Source organism: Synchiropus splendidus, chromosome 10, assembly GCF_027744825.2.
Source record: "Synchiropus splendidus isolate RoL2022-P1 chromosome 10, RoL_Sspl_1.0, whole genome shotgun sequence".
Lineage (NCBI taxonomy): Eukaryota > Metazoa > Chordata > Actinopteri > Syngnathiformes > Callionymidae > Synchiropus > Synchiropus splendidus.
In genome coordinates this window covers 15,161,759-15,176,051 of record NC_071343.1, presented here as the reverse complement: position 1 = coordinate 15,176,051, position 14,293 = coordinate 15,161,759, and the positions used below count along the sequence as shown (strand labels likewise).

The 14,293-nt window shown below is 44.2% G+C and overlaps 1 protein-coding gene across 7 annotated transcripts in view; it reads right to left on the bottom strand.

Annotated features, from left to right (window-relative positions):
• Nucleotides 1-10: 10 nt before the first annotated feature.
• dip2a (disco-interacting protein 2 homolog A) overlaps nucleotides 11-14,293 on the bottom strand; it is a 55,708-nt gene continuing 41,425 nt past the window's right edge. For all 7 annotated transcript variants that reach the window (XM_053877416.1, XM_053877418.1, XM_053877417.1 and 4 more), the window contains 32 exons: nucleotides 12,316-12,435; nucleotides 11,307-11,504; nucleotides 11,133-11,224; nucleotides 10,933-11,043; nucleotides 9,790-9,913; nucleotides 9,618-9,727; nucleotides 9,445-9,547; nucleotides 9,262-9,326; nucleotides 9,046-9,139; nucleotides 8,850-8,969; nucleotides 8,634-8,748; nucleotides 8,310-8,449; nucleotides 8,098-8,234; nucleotides 7,814-7,894; nucleotides 7,485-7,612; nucleotides 7,297-7,411; nucleotides 6,629-6,830; nucleotides 6,449-6,549; nucleotides 6,298-6,378; nucleotides 6,010-6,127; nucleotides 5,823-5,944; nucleotides 5,157-5,268; nucleotides 4,966-5,075; nucleotides 4,755-4,885; nucleotides 3,934-4,102; nucleotides 3,688-3,858; nucleotides 2,725-2,786; nucleotides 2,545-2,602; nucleotides 2,409-2,483; nucleotides 2,167-2,341; nucleotides 1,964-2,087; nucleotides 11-1,837 (listed from right to left, as the gene is read on the bottom strand). In XM_053877416.1, coding sequence (XP_053733391.1) covers nucleotides 1,585-1,837; nucleotides 1,964-2,087; nucleotides 2,167-2,341; nucleotides 2,409-2,483; nucleotides 2,545-2,602; nucleotides 2,725-2,786; nucleotides 3,688-3,858; nucleotides 3,934-4,102; nucleotides 4,755-4,885; nucleotides 4,966-5,075; nucleotides 5,157-5,268; nucleotides 5,823-5,944; nucleotides 6,010-6,127; nucleotides 6,298-6,378; nucleotides 6,449-6,549; nucleotides 6,629-6,830; nucleotides 7,297-7,411; nucleotides 7,485-7,612; nucleotides 7,814-7,894; nucleotides 8,098-8,234; nucleotides 8,310-8,449; nucleotides 8,634-8,748; nucleotides 8,850-8,969; nucleotides 9,046-9,139; nucleotides 9,262-9,326; nucleotides 9,445-9,547; nucleotides 9,618-9,727; nucleotides 9,790-9,913; nucleotides 10,933-11,043; nucleotides 11,133-11,224; nucleotides 11,307-11,504; nucleotides 12,316-12,435 — 3,917 coding nt within the window. In that variant the 3' untranslated portion in view covers nucleotides 11-1,584. The remainder of the gene's footprint in view (nucleotides 1,838-1,963; nucleotides 2,088-2,166; nucleotides 2,342-2,408; nucleotides 2,484-2,544; nucleotides 2,603-2,724; nucleotides 2,787-3,687; nucleotides 3,859-3,933; nucleotides 4,103-4,754; nucleotides 4,886-4,965; nucleotides 5,076-5,156; nucleotides 5,269-5,822; nucleotides 5,945-6,009; nucleotides 6,128-6,297; nucleotides 6,379-6,448; nucleotides 6,550-6,628; nucleotides 6,831-7,296; nucleotides 7,412-7,484; nucleotides 7,613-7,813; nucleotides 7,895-8,097; nucleotides 8,235-8,309; nucleotides 8,450-8,633; nucleotides 8,749-8,849; nucleotides 8,970-9,045; nucleotides 9,140-9,261; nucleotides 9,327-9,444; nucleotides 9,548-9,617; nucleotides 9,728-9,789; nucleotides 9,914-10,932; nucleotides 11,044-11,132; nucleotides 11,225-11,306; nucleotides 11,505-12,315; nucleotides 12,436-14,293) is intronic.

Below are 14,293 nucleotides of genomic sequence, written 5' to 3'. Positions count from 1 at the left end.
TATTTGGTCACGAAAACATCAGCCACGTCAGAGTCCAGTTAAAAGCATTTTATTCATTATGAAAACATTATGAAAATAAAAATGACCAAACACAAATCAGACAGATGAATCTTTCCGTGGTTGACCCGAGAGGGATCCTCTGGAGGAGTCAAGAGGTGCACGGCTAGCGTCCTCGCTGAAGTTCCATCGGCGTCTTATAATAATTTACAAAAAAAAAACTGTACATAATTACAGAGAACGCAGGAGCATTCCGAAGATATGCGGTCTGATGTTCGAAACTGTACATGCGACAAGAGCGCTCAACTGTCTTGATATAAAAATACACATTCGACCGTTGATGGAGTCGTCGGTGGAGTGTTGCATGGGAAGCTTCAGCCAGCGTATTCCCTCGCTAATCCAGCAGCCGAGGAAACTTCCGAAAATGAAGTTCAACAGGAAGTGGAATAGCAGTTTGACAAAAAACACTTAAGGCTTAATTCACGTGGTTTGGCATGTTTAGCAAAGTGGGCTTCTCCAGCGCCACCTGGAACTGATCGACCGCACTTCAGGGACGTCCCCTTCCATCATATTGCATTTTTGTCTGATAAAAATAACTATCTTACACATTTGTTAGGTACAAACAGGATTATGAGCGCTAAACAACAACGACATTCAAACGGTTATTTCAAACAGTATTGGGTGAGTGGTGTATTTTTGAAGCCATTTTTAGTGAGAAAATCAGAAATACAAATTTGGGAATTTGTTTGTGAACCTTGTTTACTGCAGTTTTGCTATTTACAAGCTGAAAAAAGGCTGACAGGGATTTTCTGGGTGGATAACGTGCAGTCAAGTTGAAGTAACCGTCCAGTCAAAGTGCAGCTGAAACTTCAACAACCTCCGCTTTCAGTTATGAAAGTGAGATGTGGACTTCCAGATTAGAGACTACAAAATGGCAAAGCATAAACTGCAGTGGCAGGAATATATAACTGCATAATCCCAAAAGACTCATAGGACAGAGCCACCATTCCAAGTTAAAACCGTTCATGTAATAAATACTTCTCGTCAGTGTTCAAAATATGAAACTAGAAACCAGAGCCCCCTTGTGGTCAGAGCTCGGTCCAGCATCAGAATAAAAAAAAGGGGATGTTTGTGCCTCACATTTTCTCCAATCAAAAATCAATATTTATTGTTTAATATCTTTTATCAGATATTAATAATAAATTAATCTCTTTCGTGCCAACATTGAGAACAAAACATTTTAAACTGGGGTTCTTTAATAAATAAAGATTAACTGGAGGGACATAAATATGCTAAATACACACATTAGTGTTTAATCACGCAGAATGTTGTGGGTTGTGAGATGCAAAAGTGGCTTTAAATATGTTTGATTTCTTCTGGCTCAAACTCATTGCTTGGTGTTTTTAAATCCCAAGTCCAAACAACTTTTATTCATTCCACCAGATATGGCATCTAATGATCAACTGAACAGCAACAAAACTAAACATTCATGTTTTTGAAAATAAGACGGTAAAGCGCATCATGTCGGCGCGATCGTTGCGTGTTTAAATATTCTCAAAGGTCTGTTGAGCTGGCTTCCTCGGCACCTCACATGTTGTAGGCCACATAAATGGGGTCCAGTTGGTCGGCGAGGAATCCGTCCCTCAGGTGCATGCGCTGTTTTTCCCCTCGAGAGTTGATGGGGATGACACCAGGGTCCACGACCACGACCACTCCAACGATGAGGTAGTGCTCCTCCAGAACCACATTGGTGACCAACGCCACCAAGTCCAAGGCCTCCTGCTCCGACCCCTCCAGCTCCACCACCACCACCAGCAGGTTCGTCCATGTGAACACCGCACTGTGGATTTTGGGTTTATCAACATTTTCCCATCAAGATGCAACTTTTCTTCGTGGTAAGAACAGTAAGCTAATGGGATTTCGACAATGGCTCGACAAAGAATGATATGTCTGATTCTGGACTCACCATTCAGCGATACTCTTGTGAGAGCGGATCACAGACGTCTCGATGTCGATGGGATGGTATCTCATTCCCCTCAGCTCCAGGGTCTCATCCAGAGATCCCACCACATAGAGGGCATCGTGCCGCTCTGAGAACATGGAAGGATTGTGAAAAACCCAGTGAAGTTGGATGTGAGACAAATGTAACTGAGCGAGCGAGCGACCGACCTCCGCTGGCGTCCGTCAGCTCCGTGCGCCTGAGGAACCCCAGGTATCCCGTCCTGGCCCAGACAGTCTGAGTGTCGCCAAAGCTCAGCTTGGTGTTGAAGTGGTCCGCGTGCAGGGCCTCCTCCCCGTAAACAGTGTAGTAGCCGGTGGCATTGTGAGGACTGCTCACCCAAATCTGAGACACACAAGATGCACACTGTAAAACCTCCCTGGGCCGCTGACATTGTCAAGAGTGACCTCACCTCTCCCAGGTGGGAGTCTCCCAGAGGCCCTTTAGTCTCCGTGTTGGCGATGATAACCTTCACCCCAGGAAGAATCTGAAACACAAGCAGAGCAGTTCAGAAAGTCTTTCTCTCCTCCATCAGTTCCTGAACTCACCTTCCCGGACTCCATTAGCGGGAGGCTGTGTGGCGAGCCCCTCTCCACCAGGCGAACCCTGGGCGCGACAAAACATTTACGTTATGTGTTTCAGTAGCATGTGTGGTGGTCTTGTTCATGAGTGAAAGAAGTGTGAGAAAGTTGAAAGACAGAGCTCTTCTTGTCAAAGCAGAACATTACCTGTCGTGCCTCAGAGACTTCATGTCCAGGTACACGGTGGTGGGGTCTGGTCCAGCAGTGCCCTGGAGCAACACAGAGTGGATCACCAGTCAGTTCCAAACTACAGCCAACACACCCTCAACCTTCCTTCAGTGGGTGAGGAAGCAGCACATGGGGCGACCGTTGGCAAAGCATTAGGAGGGGGAGGGGAGTCAGGAGACAGCCAGAAGCCAACCAGCCACGACAGCAGCTGAGGACAAACACCTTGACTGCTCTTTTGTTTATATTGACTTTCTACGTACAAATGAATGTTCTGTGATCATATAAAACCTGGTGGTCACCTTTAGGACGAGGAGAGGAAACGACTACGACAGCGTAGCTATGAATTTTCACAACTAATGATATGATATGTGTGTATATAAATATATATATATATATATATATATATATATATATATATATATTGTGAATTTTATTGGTTGAATTTAGCTGCTAATTGTTTCCCCTTTATGGGCTCGATACAGCTAAAACGTGAGTCTTCAAAACACAAAGCTACACCAGAAAAGTCGGTTAGATTTCGGCAAATAGAGATGAACTAAACTTGTTGGCCATTTTAACGCAGATGTACAAACATGGAAGCTAGGTCTTGTTCGTCATGCCGCGTTTTATGGAACACAGCGCGGTGCTTGAGAAGCAGAATTGCAAACAAGTGTGTTGACAAGCAGAAGAACAAACACTTGGTGGACAAGACAACAGCCAGATGAGCGAATAGCCATCGTTCAACTACAATACCTGCTCAGCCAGCTTCCCTAGCCTGTTGGGCTGACAGGACAAATAAATAAAATACGTGTCTATTTGTGTTCTTGTAAACATCCATGCAAACACACAAACACACAGAACAACATTAACAAACCAGAGGTGCCTGGGAAAAGGTGACTCATCACTTCAGCCTAGCACTTCTCTCCCAGCGATCGCTGGACTTACTTGCAGACAAATGGCCACGTTGACCCGACAGCCGAAGGTGGTGCTGACGGCCCGCGGCGAGAGCCCCAAATCCTTGAAGATTTTTGAGAAGGACTGTGTCAGGGCTATACGCGGCCTCTCCTCCGCCACCACCATGCAGGTTCTCACGCAGGACAGGTTCACATTTCGGAGCTGTGGATGAGCCAAGGCAGTTATGGGTGGGCCTGGGTTGTTTTTCTACAGGCGCCAGCTGATCAAGACACTGACCCGGAGCGCTTCAGTCTGTGAGCCCAGCCCCTTGGTGCACATCTCCATCACTGAGTAAGAACAGAAGGTGACGCGCACTTTGTACTGGCTCACTGCCGCCAACCACAGGGACACGTTGGTCTCTAGCTCCAGAGGTGGAACAAGGATGGACTGGTGGCCTGAATACACGCTGTGAACAGGAAGTTAAAGTCAATCACCCTTACAGTCTATTACTGAACGTACACTTTCAATGAAATTAGTCTAACGAATTGTTTGAAATGGCGACATCTGGTGTTTAAATTGATGTATTGCAAAGACGCGAACAAATGTACAGTTTTTCAGTTCACCTCGATGAACCGCGGGTGTAAACCAAATCTTGCTGACAGGAAAAGTGCCAGCTCAGCTTATGTTGTACTCCAGTTGTCCCAAGAAATGGGAAATTCCCAGTTATGCACCCCAAAGACATTACCCCCGAGATTTATTTCCATTGGTTTGTCCCAGTTTCCGACTGGAACAAACCAAGATGGCTTACCCAAAAACATAAATAGGAAGTAGACGTTTGGGAATCAATACGGCAAACAACAAAAACAAAAATATGTGACTATTTTTCATCCTGTGGCTTTTCTAGTTGCAAGTGGAGCGTATTTCTCAAGTATTTGTTGAGATCCCGACTAGGCAAGCCTTCATGGGCGAGTCGATCATCTTTTCCAAGTGGAACATTCTGAACTTGGCTATGACATGATTCCCAGGTTCTACCTCCCACCTGGACAACTGGGATGCACCATTACATCTTCCGACAAAGATAAACTCATTTTGCATGAAGTCTTTCCATTGCAACACACCTGCAGAGGCACCACAGAGCAAAGCCCAGGCCACAATAAGGGTCCAGACAGATGGCAATCTGCCGCGAAGGGTACAGCTCACACTGGAGTTTGATGGAGCGACACAAGGCACTAGTGGCAGTGTGAGACATCTGAAAGAGAAGTGGGTGTTAAATGAAGAGTTCCCGAGAATCAGGCACAAGTTTAGAACATCAAATCTCTCCTGGCGCACCTTGACCCCTGCTAGTATGCCGGTTGTAGAAACACTGAAGTCCAGATAAGCCAACATTTCTGGGGTCGGGGGCTTGTACATCTGGGGGCTCTTCTTCCGAGGGAGGTCATCTAGAGGGAAAGGAATCTTTCTCTTTAGTGAAGGGAAACACACTGACGGCAAAGCTGTATAATAGATCCTCAGAGTGTAACCTGTGTCCAGCACCATGGGCCAGCTCTTGATGTCTACAGCAGCTGCTGCTTCTTTGGATTTGAGTAGCTTCATTATTGCTTGTGTGGTCAGGATGCACACCGACTTACTGACCTTTGAAACACAACACACAACTTGTATTCATGAGTTTTAAATGTAAAAGATAGACAACTTTATTAAGGCCGGAAAGACAGGAAACAAGGAAAGAGAAACCCTACATACCGTCACCAATATAGAGCTATAAGACTAAACATGAAATTTGAAAAATCTAATAATAAAAACACATATATGTACAGATACACAAAATGCATAGTATATATGCATGTATAATGTGATGAAAATACAAATTATAAGAGTAATAAATAATATTACCACAAACAGTAATATTACAATTAAAACTGATAATACTGTTGTGCTACTACTACTACTACTACTACTACTACTACTACGACTAACAGCAACAACAACAATAATAATAATCTTGTGTAGCAACACTTTTGTTCTGCACAGGAACTTTTGTTCTGCACTGGATTGCGGGTTTAATTTCTTGCAAAATAAACATGGATTGTCTTGAGCAACATTGTTTTGGTGTTGTTGTGTGACTGAAGTGACACGTTCTTAACTTTGACACATTCTATTCTGGTTGTCAGAGAGTGTGAGTGTGTTACCTCAACAATCATCTTGACGGTGGGCAAAGTTGTGGCAAGGTTCTGTGGGTGGGGGGGTCTGACGGTCACAGGGACGCAGCCGGCATACAGGCAGCCGTAGAACGTAGCAATCAAGTCGATTCCTGCGCATCGTGGTCAGCAGTATTGAGCATTTAAAGGCGTCTAACAGGATCGAAGACGAACTCACCAGGCGGATAGACGAGTGCCACGTGGTCGCCGGTGTTGAGGCGGCCAGACAGAGCTGCAGCCACGCGCTCTGCGCGCTTATGAAGCTGGAGACAGGAAGCTGAGCTCGCCACAGTGCCCTGAGGAGACCATGTTCATGACTCATTAGAACAAAAATAAAAAATAATAGTCCATAGCACAAACCTCATGTGTAATAATGATTTTAAAACCTAATGAAATCATGCTCTTTTTTTAAGAAACCATAATATTATTATTGTTATGTTTGAGTAGAGCAAAGGGTGGAAAAGACCTTTGCGTTCAGAACCATGAACAGTGGGTGGTCTGGAGTCGCCTGAGCTCTCCACTGCAGCACATCCTGAATGTAGAGGAACTGCAGGACAGAAAAAAAGACTGTATCTTGTTTTGAAGCAGAAGACAGTTGAACATGTTCCAAGAAATACCTGTTCATTGTCCTCCAGCTGACCCATATCTCTGCCACAAGCCTGCGCAATTCTCTTGCCAGCCACCAGGTTGCCAACGATCATGGAGGCAGGGCCGACCTCTGAACAGCACAAATATTTCCGCTGTTACTAATAATAGAAATATAACAGTTCAAGTCTCACAAGTCAGTTGTGGCCCACCTGGCTGCTTCTGTCTGGGTTTGGGCAGGTTGGTAACACATGTGTGAGGGCACATTAGGACATTGCAGGGGTGCAGGGCGCCCTCCAGGAAGCGCTGTTTAGTCTCAGATATGTGGATGCCACCAAGCGCAGCTTTGGGGAGTGTGTTGGCAGGCACCAGCGCCAGACAGTAAACCCCAACCTGGTGGATGCTGTCTATGGCCTGAGGGCAACAAAGTCATCAGTTTCACTCTGTCAGTGACACTGAGGACACAAAGTAAACAAAGCAGTCTCCTGTCTCCACACCATTTCCATTTCGTAAAACAAACGGAATGAAAACTGACAAAAAAAAGTTAGCAAAGCATAAAATATTATACGCTGTATAATTGGAATAAAAGAAAATAATAATATGATTTTTTTATTACTTTTAAACAGGCCCAGAAATAACTAACATAAAAAACAAGTGGGTTGATACAGGATTATGTGTATACACTTTTTTTTTCTTTTAAAAGTGACATTTCAGGCCAGTCATCAGATTTAACCATGGATATAGGGTGAAATGTAATCATAGTTGAGGCCACCATTGATATTCATTCAGTGTAAACACCAATCCAACATATGCATTATGTCTATCTCTCTGCAGAATTATCTTTTTTCTTTTTAAATCCATTTTCATTTTAAGTTTTCACCTGGAGGACACGGCTCATCCACTGGAAGCTGTCCTCTTCAGATGCGTCAGGTCTCTGCTCAGCCACAACAACTATTCTCTCATCATGCAGCACCGACACAGAAAAGACAGCGATTCTGGCAAACATGAGAGTACGAGAGTTAGTTTGTGTCTTTCTTCAACAGTGGGAAAAATCAATGTTTCCATTACCTTCCCCTGTACACAAACTTCATGGGTTCCACTGCCAAAGCTGTTGCCACCACATCATCAGCGTTGTGCCTCCGTCCACTGACCACCATCAGCCCGTCCATCTTTCCCACAATGAACACCAGGCTGTCCTGCGAGGAAACACAGGGAGAGAAATATTGTGAAGCTTTGAACAATGATTTGTATGTTGAAAAACGCTTCAGAGGTCGAAAATAGACTTCAACAAAATTTGCATTAGCTGGGATGCTATCCCAAAAGTTGCAAATGATCAGTGTCTCCCTCTGAAAAGACGAGCAACGTAACACAATAAGGTTGAATTGCACCAAACTTACCGGCCCCACAAAGCCCAGCAGTGAAGTCCTGGTAAAGGGTCTGTCACTGATTGGGACTCCAGATAAGTTTACAGGCACAGTCTGCAGGACAAACGACAAAATCACACAAATAAATATCCAAAATGCAGTGCTCAGTCAGATGGATGACTGAAAGAGTTTTCTTTTCAACTGTTATGGTGTGTTAATCCAAGAAACGACTCAAATACAGTCAAGTTAACTAAAGGTTAAACACTGGATGTGTTTGTAGCAGTCAGAGTAGCCATTTAAGAGCTTTTCAGATTCACCTCAAAGGTGTTCTTGGTCATCCCCGGGAGGCCGTAATAGGCAACACCAGTGTATCCTGAGCTCACGCAGATCTCTCCCACCTCGTCCGTTTGACAGAGATACGGAGTCCCATCCACCCGAACCACACAGACCAGAGCTGAGAGAGGCAGAGTTAATATTTTTGGCTACAACAAAGTCAATTATTCTCCGTTACAATGCAAGGCTGTCTCACCGCCAGGCATGACCTGCCCCACATCCTGCACGGTCAGGACAGAGAGTTTCTCCTCAGTGTCTACACGGATCACACCATGGCTCAGGCCTCCCATGGACAGCACCGCCTTGCCTGGTGGAGGAACGCCCATCTCTGGAGGTCTGTAGGAAACACGCGCACTTAGAGCCCCCATGAGAGCCTCCAAAAATGGATATCAGTGTGTGTTTTTTAAGCCCTCCCTTTAATAACCAAGAGGTGCAACGATTTTGTTTCCAATCAATCATGATTTATTAAGAGAAACTAGTTGGACAAACAACTATTGCGTGTGTAGTAACTAGAATTCACCTTCGGATGGCGACAGTGAGCGCTTCTGAGGAGCCAGCACATGGGCAGATCACCTCAGGTCGCAGTCCACGTGCTTGAAACACGTTCAGGAAGGCATCACAGGAAGATATTGACCCTGCAGCCAGGAGATGGACCAACAAAGAACCACTCATCAAACCAAAAAAAACTGCACTGTCCTTCACCAATAGGAGCTCAACAAAGAAAGACATGACTCACATGGATTTGCTCCGTCTGCTACGATCAGCATCCGCAGTGAGCTCAGGCTGAGGTCTCGCTGATCTCTTTGTGCCAAAAGTGACCAGTGCATGTCTCTGGACTTCACCACTGCTACTCTTGCTGTGCGGTGGGACATGAGAAAATCAAATGACAGCGTTCTGGGACACAAAACACAACGCAACAACTGAACCCCCACCTTTATATGCGTGAACCTTCTGTATCCAGGACAGTGGGTTGACTTTCATTAGAGAGTAAGGAATGCTGATCACATGCATCCTGTTCATGACGCTCTGAGAGGGAGAGAAGTGTCAGGTAAGGAGCAAAGGGGCACTACAGCTACATGTCCCTATATCAGTGGAGACAGATTTGAAGATCAAAGTCATACGTGGGATGATACAAGATCAACACTCACTGTCAGAACTCCATGCCATAAACCAGCCTCCCTCTTGAAGTCCAGGACGTTAGTGATGGTCTCAGCTGTAAACAAGCAAGGATTCTCATGAGTCAGCCCTCCAGTCCATCTTAAAACCCATCATCATTATGTAATGTAATGAGTTTTGGTAGCACGTGGATGCATGTCGTGTGTCCTGCTCACCTTCAGTGTAGCCGCAGGCCTGTGTGAGGGTGTGACAATGAGCCAGCATTGCGGAGTGGCACACTGTAACCCCCATGGTGCTTCCTTCCTTGCTGGTCTTGTACTAGATGTAAAAACAAACACAGAGTATTTAACAAGAAAGATCCTCTTGAAGTGCTTAGACCTGAACTTACTTCTATGTAAGCTATGTCATTGCTGGCTTCTCTGATCGGAGGATGCCAGTCTTTCGGCGGCTTGACCACATGTTTGCCATCTGTCACGAACCAGAGCAACCTTGGCCAGCCTGCCCAAGATGTAGAGGCGGTCAAAATCAAGCAGAGGATCTCATATTAAAACAAGCCGCACCTTTGAACGTGGCAACTTCTCCTGTTTGTGCTTTGGGCAGCCCTTTCTGACAGGCATCGGTGGTCAGGGCCAAAGTCACCCCACAGCTACCCAACAGGAAGCCAATCTGTTGACTCCCCGCATCCTAGCGGAGGAAAAATAATTCAAAAGTGACTCTCCAGGTGATGTGATGAAATAGCTGGCTTTAATGAAAAATGTGTGGAAGTGAATGTGGAGTAAGTGCGGTGTATTTCACCCTTGAAATACAATTTCGTGAGCTCTTCTCAACAGTATTTGACTAATATGAACTGACAGGAAAATAATAAAAGCAGTGAGAGCAGAACACAGTTGGAAGTGCAACGGTGGAAGAACGCATATCCCATTTGCTCATCGATTTTTCTCAGAAAAGAGAAGTTGACTAGAACATTAAGAAATTAATTTAATCTAGCATCTATTTCAAATGGTGACTTTCACTTCACTCAGCACATTGAGCGCCCATAACAGTGCTCACTAGCAGTCTTCCTCAAGAGGAGAAGACCTCAGACGATAAGGTAGTGCTCTCATTGTAAGAAAACGTGACTGCTTAGCGACAAAATAATAGAGATCTCCCAACATAGGGGATGAAAATCCATGCATCAGGGCCAGATTCCAACTGATCACACCCCAGTTTAACTTCACAGCACTGGCTCTCTGTCCACTTATTAATTTATAGTGGACTTTTAAACCCCATAACTCTTTTTACTTGATAATTTATTATTCAGTTGGCAACATCATTCTGTTGTGACATCATACTGACGTCACTTGTCGGTATTTTGTATTGAGGTAAAATCTTAAAAAAAAAAAAAAAAAAGTAACTTGAAAAAGGTATCTCAGAAACTAGCTAATCCCTGTGCGCTCTTTAAATAATTATATAAAATATATGTGACTTTTTTCTATTTCATAGGAAGTTGACGTGACTCAAAAATTAATGCAAAGTGTTGTGATTTTTTAGAACTGTTTACCTTTAAAACACTTTTCAGAACTCATATGTATAGACTTACTAACAGCATTCTGAAAGGTGTTTATATAGACAAAATTCCCACACGATTACTCTGAACTAGCTGTGCGGGGTCCAGCATGGGTCACTCCAACTCATATATTGAGCTGCAAACGCTGGTCTCTTACCTTCCTGGTGAGTGGCACTTCGATGGGGACAGGCACCAGCTCAGCCAAGAGGCATCCATAGAAGGCCACCATATACATTACTGGGTCATTGTTGGGGAACACAAGCGCAACCTAGAGGTAGAATACACACTACAATGAGCTGGAGCTGAGTCAAACGCAAAAAAGTAAAGCAATACGCTCAACTAAATCACTGAACTCACTCTGTCTCCTGGCACAAGTAGCGGCTCATTTCGGGTGCTCAACTTATTTAGAAGCGTGTAGGCTAGTTTTTGACTGCGAGTCCACAGTTTTCCTGCCAATATGATTACACTCATAAACACACAGGGTAATTCAGTTAAACTATTTTAAATAGAAATAAAAACAAGGATTGTTACCGTAAGTGAGGGTGTAAACAGGCTTGCCAGCATTGTCAAGCGCTGTCAGGCAGGGACTCTTGGGCTGGGTGGTGCCCCACCGTTGTAAGGCTGCTGTCAGAGAGGGAGGCCAGTTCGTGCCCACCCCGAGAGGCTCCCCTTCCAAAGGACTCATTTGTTGGCCCTCTGGTTTTGGCTGGTTGGGATCTGGGTGTTGGACTGAACACAGATATGTTTTTCTATTACTTGAATTAGTTTACAACAGATTCATTGAAAACAGAACCATCACAAAAATGCTGATGCTTTGGCAATGACAACTTCTTCTCTTCTGTTTAATGTACGAAAGTCAAACATTCTTAAAGGATGTGCTCAAGCTCTAAAAATGCAGTGTTTGGTAAAGGAGGACACGTATGCTCTCAACCGACACCTGGGGAGCCCTAACAATTGTGATTGTTTTCCACAGTAGCCACAGAGATGCACGTCTATTTCCCTGTGACTCCTGTGTTGCCTTTCAAACACACTCATACTTTAATTCTTTCAATTCCTCTCTCCATGGTGTCCCACCCAGCAGACCATAGAACAAGTGGTCGTCCAGTTTATATTTCAACCCAGTTTGTGCTGGCCACCACAATCTTCCTGCAAAAGCACGAAGCTTCTAAAATTACATTGTGATGTGTTAAAACAAATGAACACCCCCTCTGCTCTTTCATTGGTAGTGTTTACTCAGCCTGGTATAGTACCACCCAAAATCAACGATGGGCTGGATGGAAATTGAGGAAATGGCTTCGAAGGGCTGGTCCATAATGTTTGCATGTGGGTGTGTGTGTGTGTGTTTGCTCTCCCCCTCTCTCTGCAACACAACCGTCGGATACTTCCCGACCAGTCATTGAAAAACGAAGGGGAAATGATGGAGGAATTGTACGTTTTGAGGGTTGATGACGTCAAATGCAGCTATGAGTTGATGATATTTCATACGTTAACTTTAAGAAAGCATGATGTCGTCTGTTGCGGTTAAGTTTGCCAAGCTCACCATCTAAAAGCTCCTCGAAGTCATCAACAAAGAACTCTCTCAAAGGAGGTCGCTTTGGTCTTTTCAGTGTGTTGAGCAGCTGCTGGATTTTGGAGGAGACTCGGCTGTTGACAGGAACACCTGCAGAATGAAGAAAACCGGGGTAAAGGGTGGAGACATAAATACGAGAAGGGGTACGTTAGGAGACAACACAGCGGTAAAGAGGGATAAAGCGGGAAAAAGAAATGGATTGATTGAGGTAGGAGTGTGAGCAGGAGGGGGGGGGGCAGCAGAGGAAAAGATGATAAAAGGTCCGATCAGTGCTTTAATAAGACGTAGAAAACATCCAGCTGTCACTTAGGGCAAGACAGAACTGCAAATAAGTAGATCTAAGGGTCATCAGGGGAGCGCCTGAAGGTGACGGGTCTGTGCTCCACGCAGCAATTCCGGTAAAATCACAGCTGTAATTTACACGCTAAACAAATCACTGCGTCCACTGGATGACACAAATTGAGGTTTTCTGCCCCGGACATGATTCAGCAGCAGTGATTCCGCAGAGGTTAAAATATGGAATGTCTTTTCTTCTCCTTGGCTTTTGTGAAGTCAATTTTAGACGTTAGTAAGTATGAGTTAATAGATTCCTGCATTAAAGAAAAATAAAACAAAATAAAGATGAAGAGGCATCTACAGAGGATGGTTTTGTTCAATACACCTTGCTGTCCACTGACAATATCCCACTGATCTTCTTCTTCTTCAGGCATAATCCATCAGGGGTTGCCTACGTTCACCTCTGTGGGGCATTCACCAGAGTCGCGTCTATCCTCTCAATGCCATTTACTGCATCCACAAATCCATTGGTTGCCGTCCTCTCTTCCTTCCACTTGGTATTTCATCTCCAACATTCTTCACCCATCACGTCAACTGTCCTCCTACACCCAGCCTTCTTCACATACCCCTCCAATTTTCCAATTCTCTGGTAAATTGGGGTGTGCCTCCAGAGTTAAGAAGATCCTACTAGGGGCATAGCCCTTGCCACTTTATTCCAATGACCATTGGTGTGTTCTGTTTTCCCCTGCTATTTGCTGTTTTTTTTCAATTCCAATTCAATCACCTGGAATTTAAAATTTATTTCATTTCTTTTATTTTCATCATTACTATGACACGGGCTGGCAGGAAATAAATGAAATCATTGTTTGGTATATTTTGAAGACAAAATACTTGGGCTACGTCTGAGCTTTGCACCTTTTAAAAACATATGGTAAAATGCTAATGTGAATGCAGGTGAGGCAGGCTGTTTGTTTGGTTTGGTTTGGAGTACATAAAAGTTCCAGAAGTAACATTAACTACTGGAATGAAAATTCTGCATAAGCAAAGTAAACAGGTTGAAATAGCTTACTCCTCCACTCTTGATGACCTCAAAAGAAGGGGGTATATTGGAGGAAAAAAAAAACAAATAATAGAATCTGAGATCACTTCTTCATGGTTTTATTTTAGGAATGGCTTTGTCAGACTCTCCAGACAGCCACAGGAGAGTAAGGCCACAGCTGCAGAAAACACGCCTGATGTGTCTTTCTATGATAAATCTGGCTCAGACAGACTTTGTCTTGTCAAGTATAGACAGAGAGAAGAGGCGTGATGGTTGAGGGGTCAGCACAGCCCCTCATGGACCAATTAGAAAGCCCCTGGCACAGATAAGATTCAATGAGAGTCCTGATCCTCTTTCACTTTGGAGTCGGACATCAGGGAACGTCATTGACAGTGTGAGATATTATAATATTTATGGTACAGGAACCTACTTTTAAATTTGGGTATTGACTTGTGTGTATTTCCCACCTCAGCCTATATATCTTAGTTCCACTCATAATTCTCATATATGAGTTATTTATGCCATGAAAGCAAACACCACAGTGATCAACAAAGCAAACACAAAGGCGTCTACTGAGTCAAATATGCAAAATGCACGCACTTTTTAAAATTAAAAAACACATGGCACTGCTTG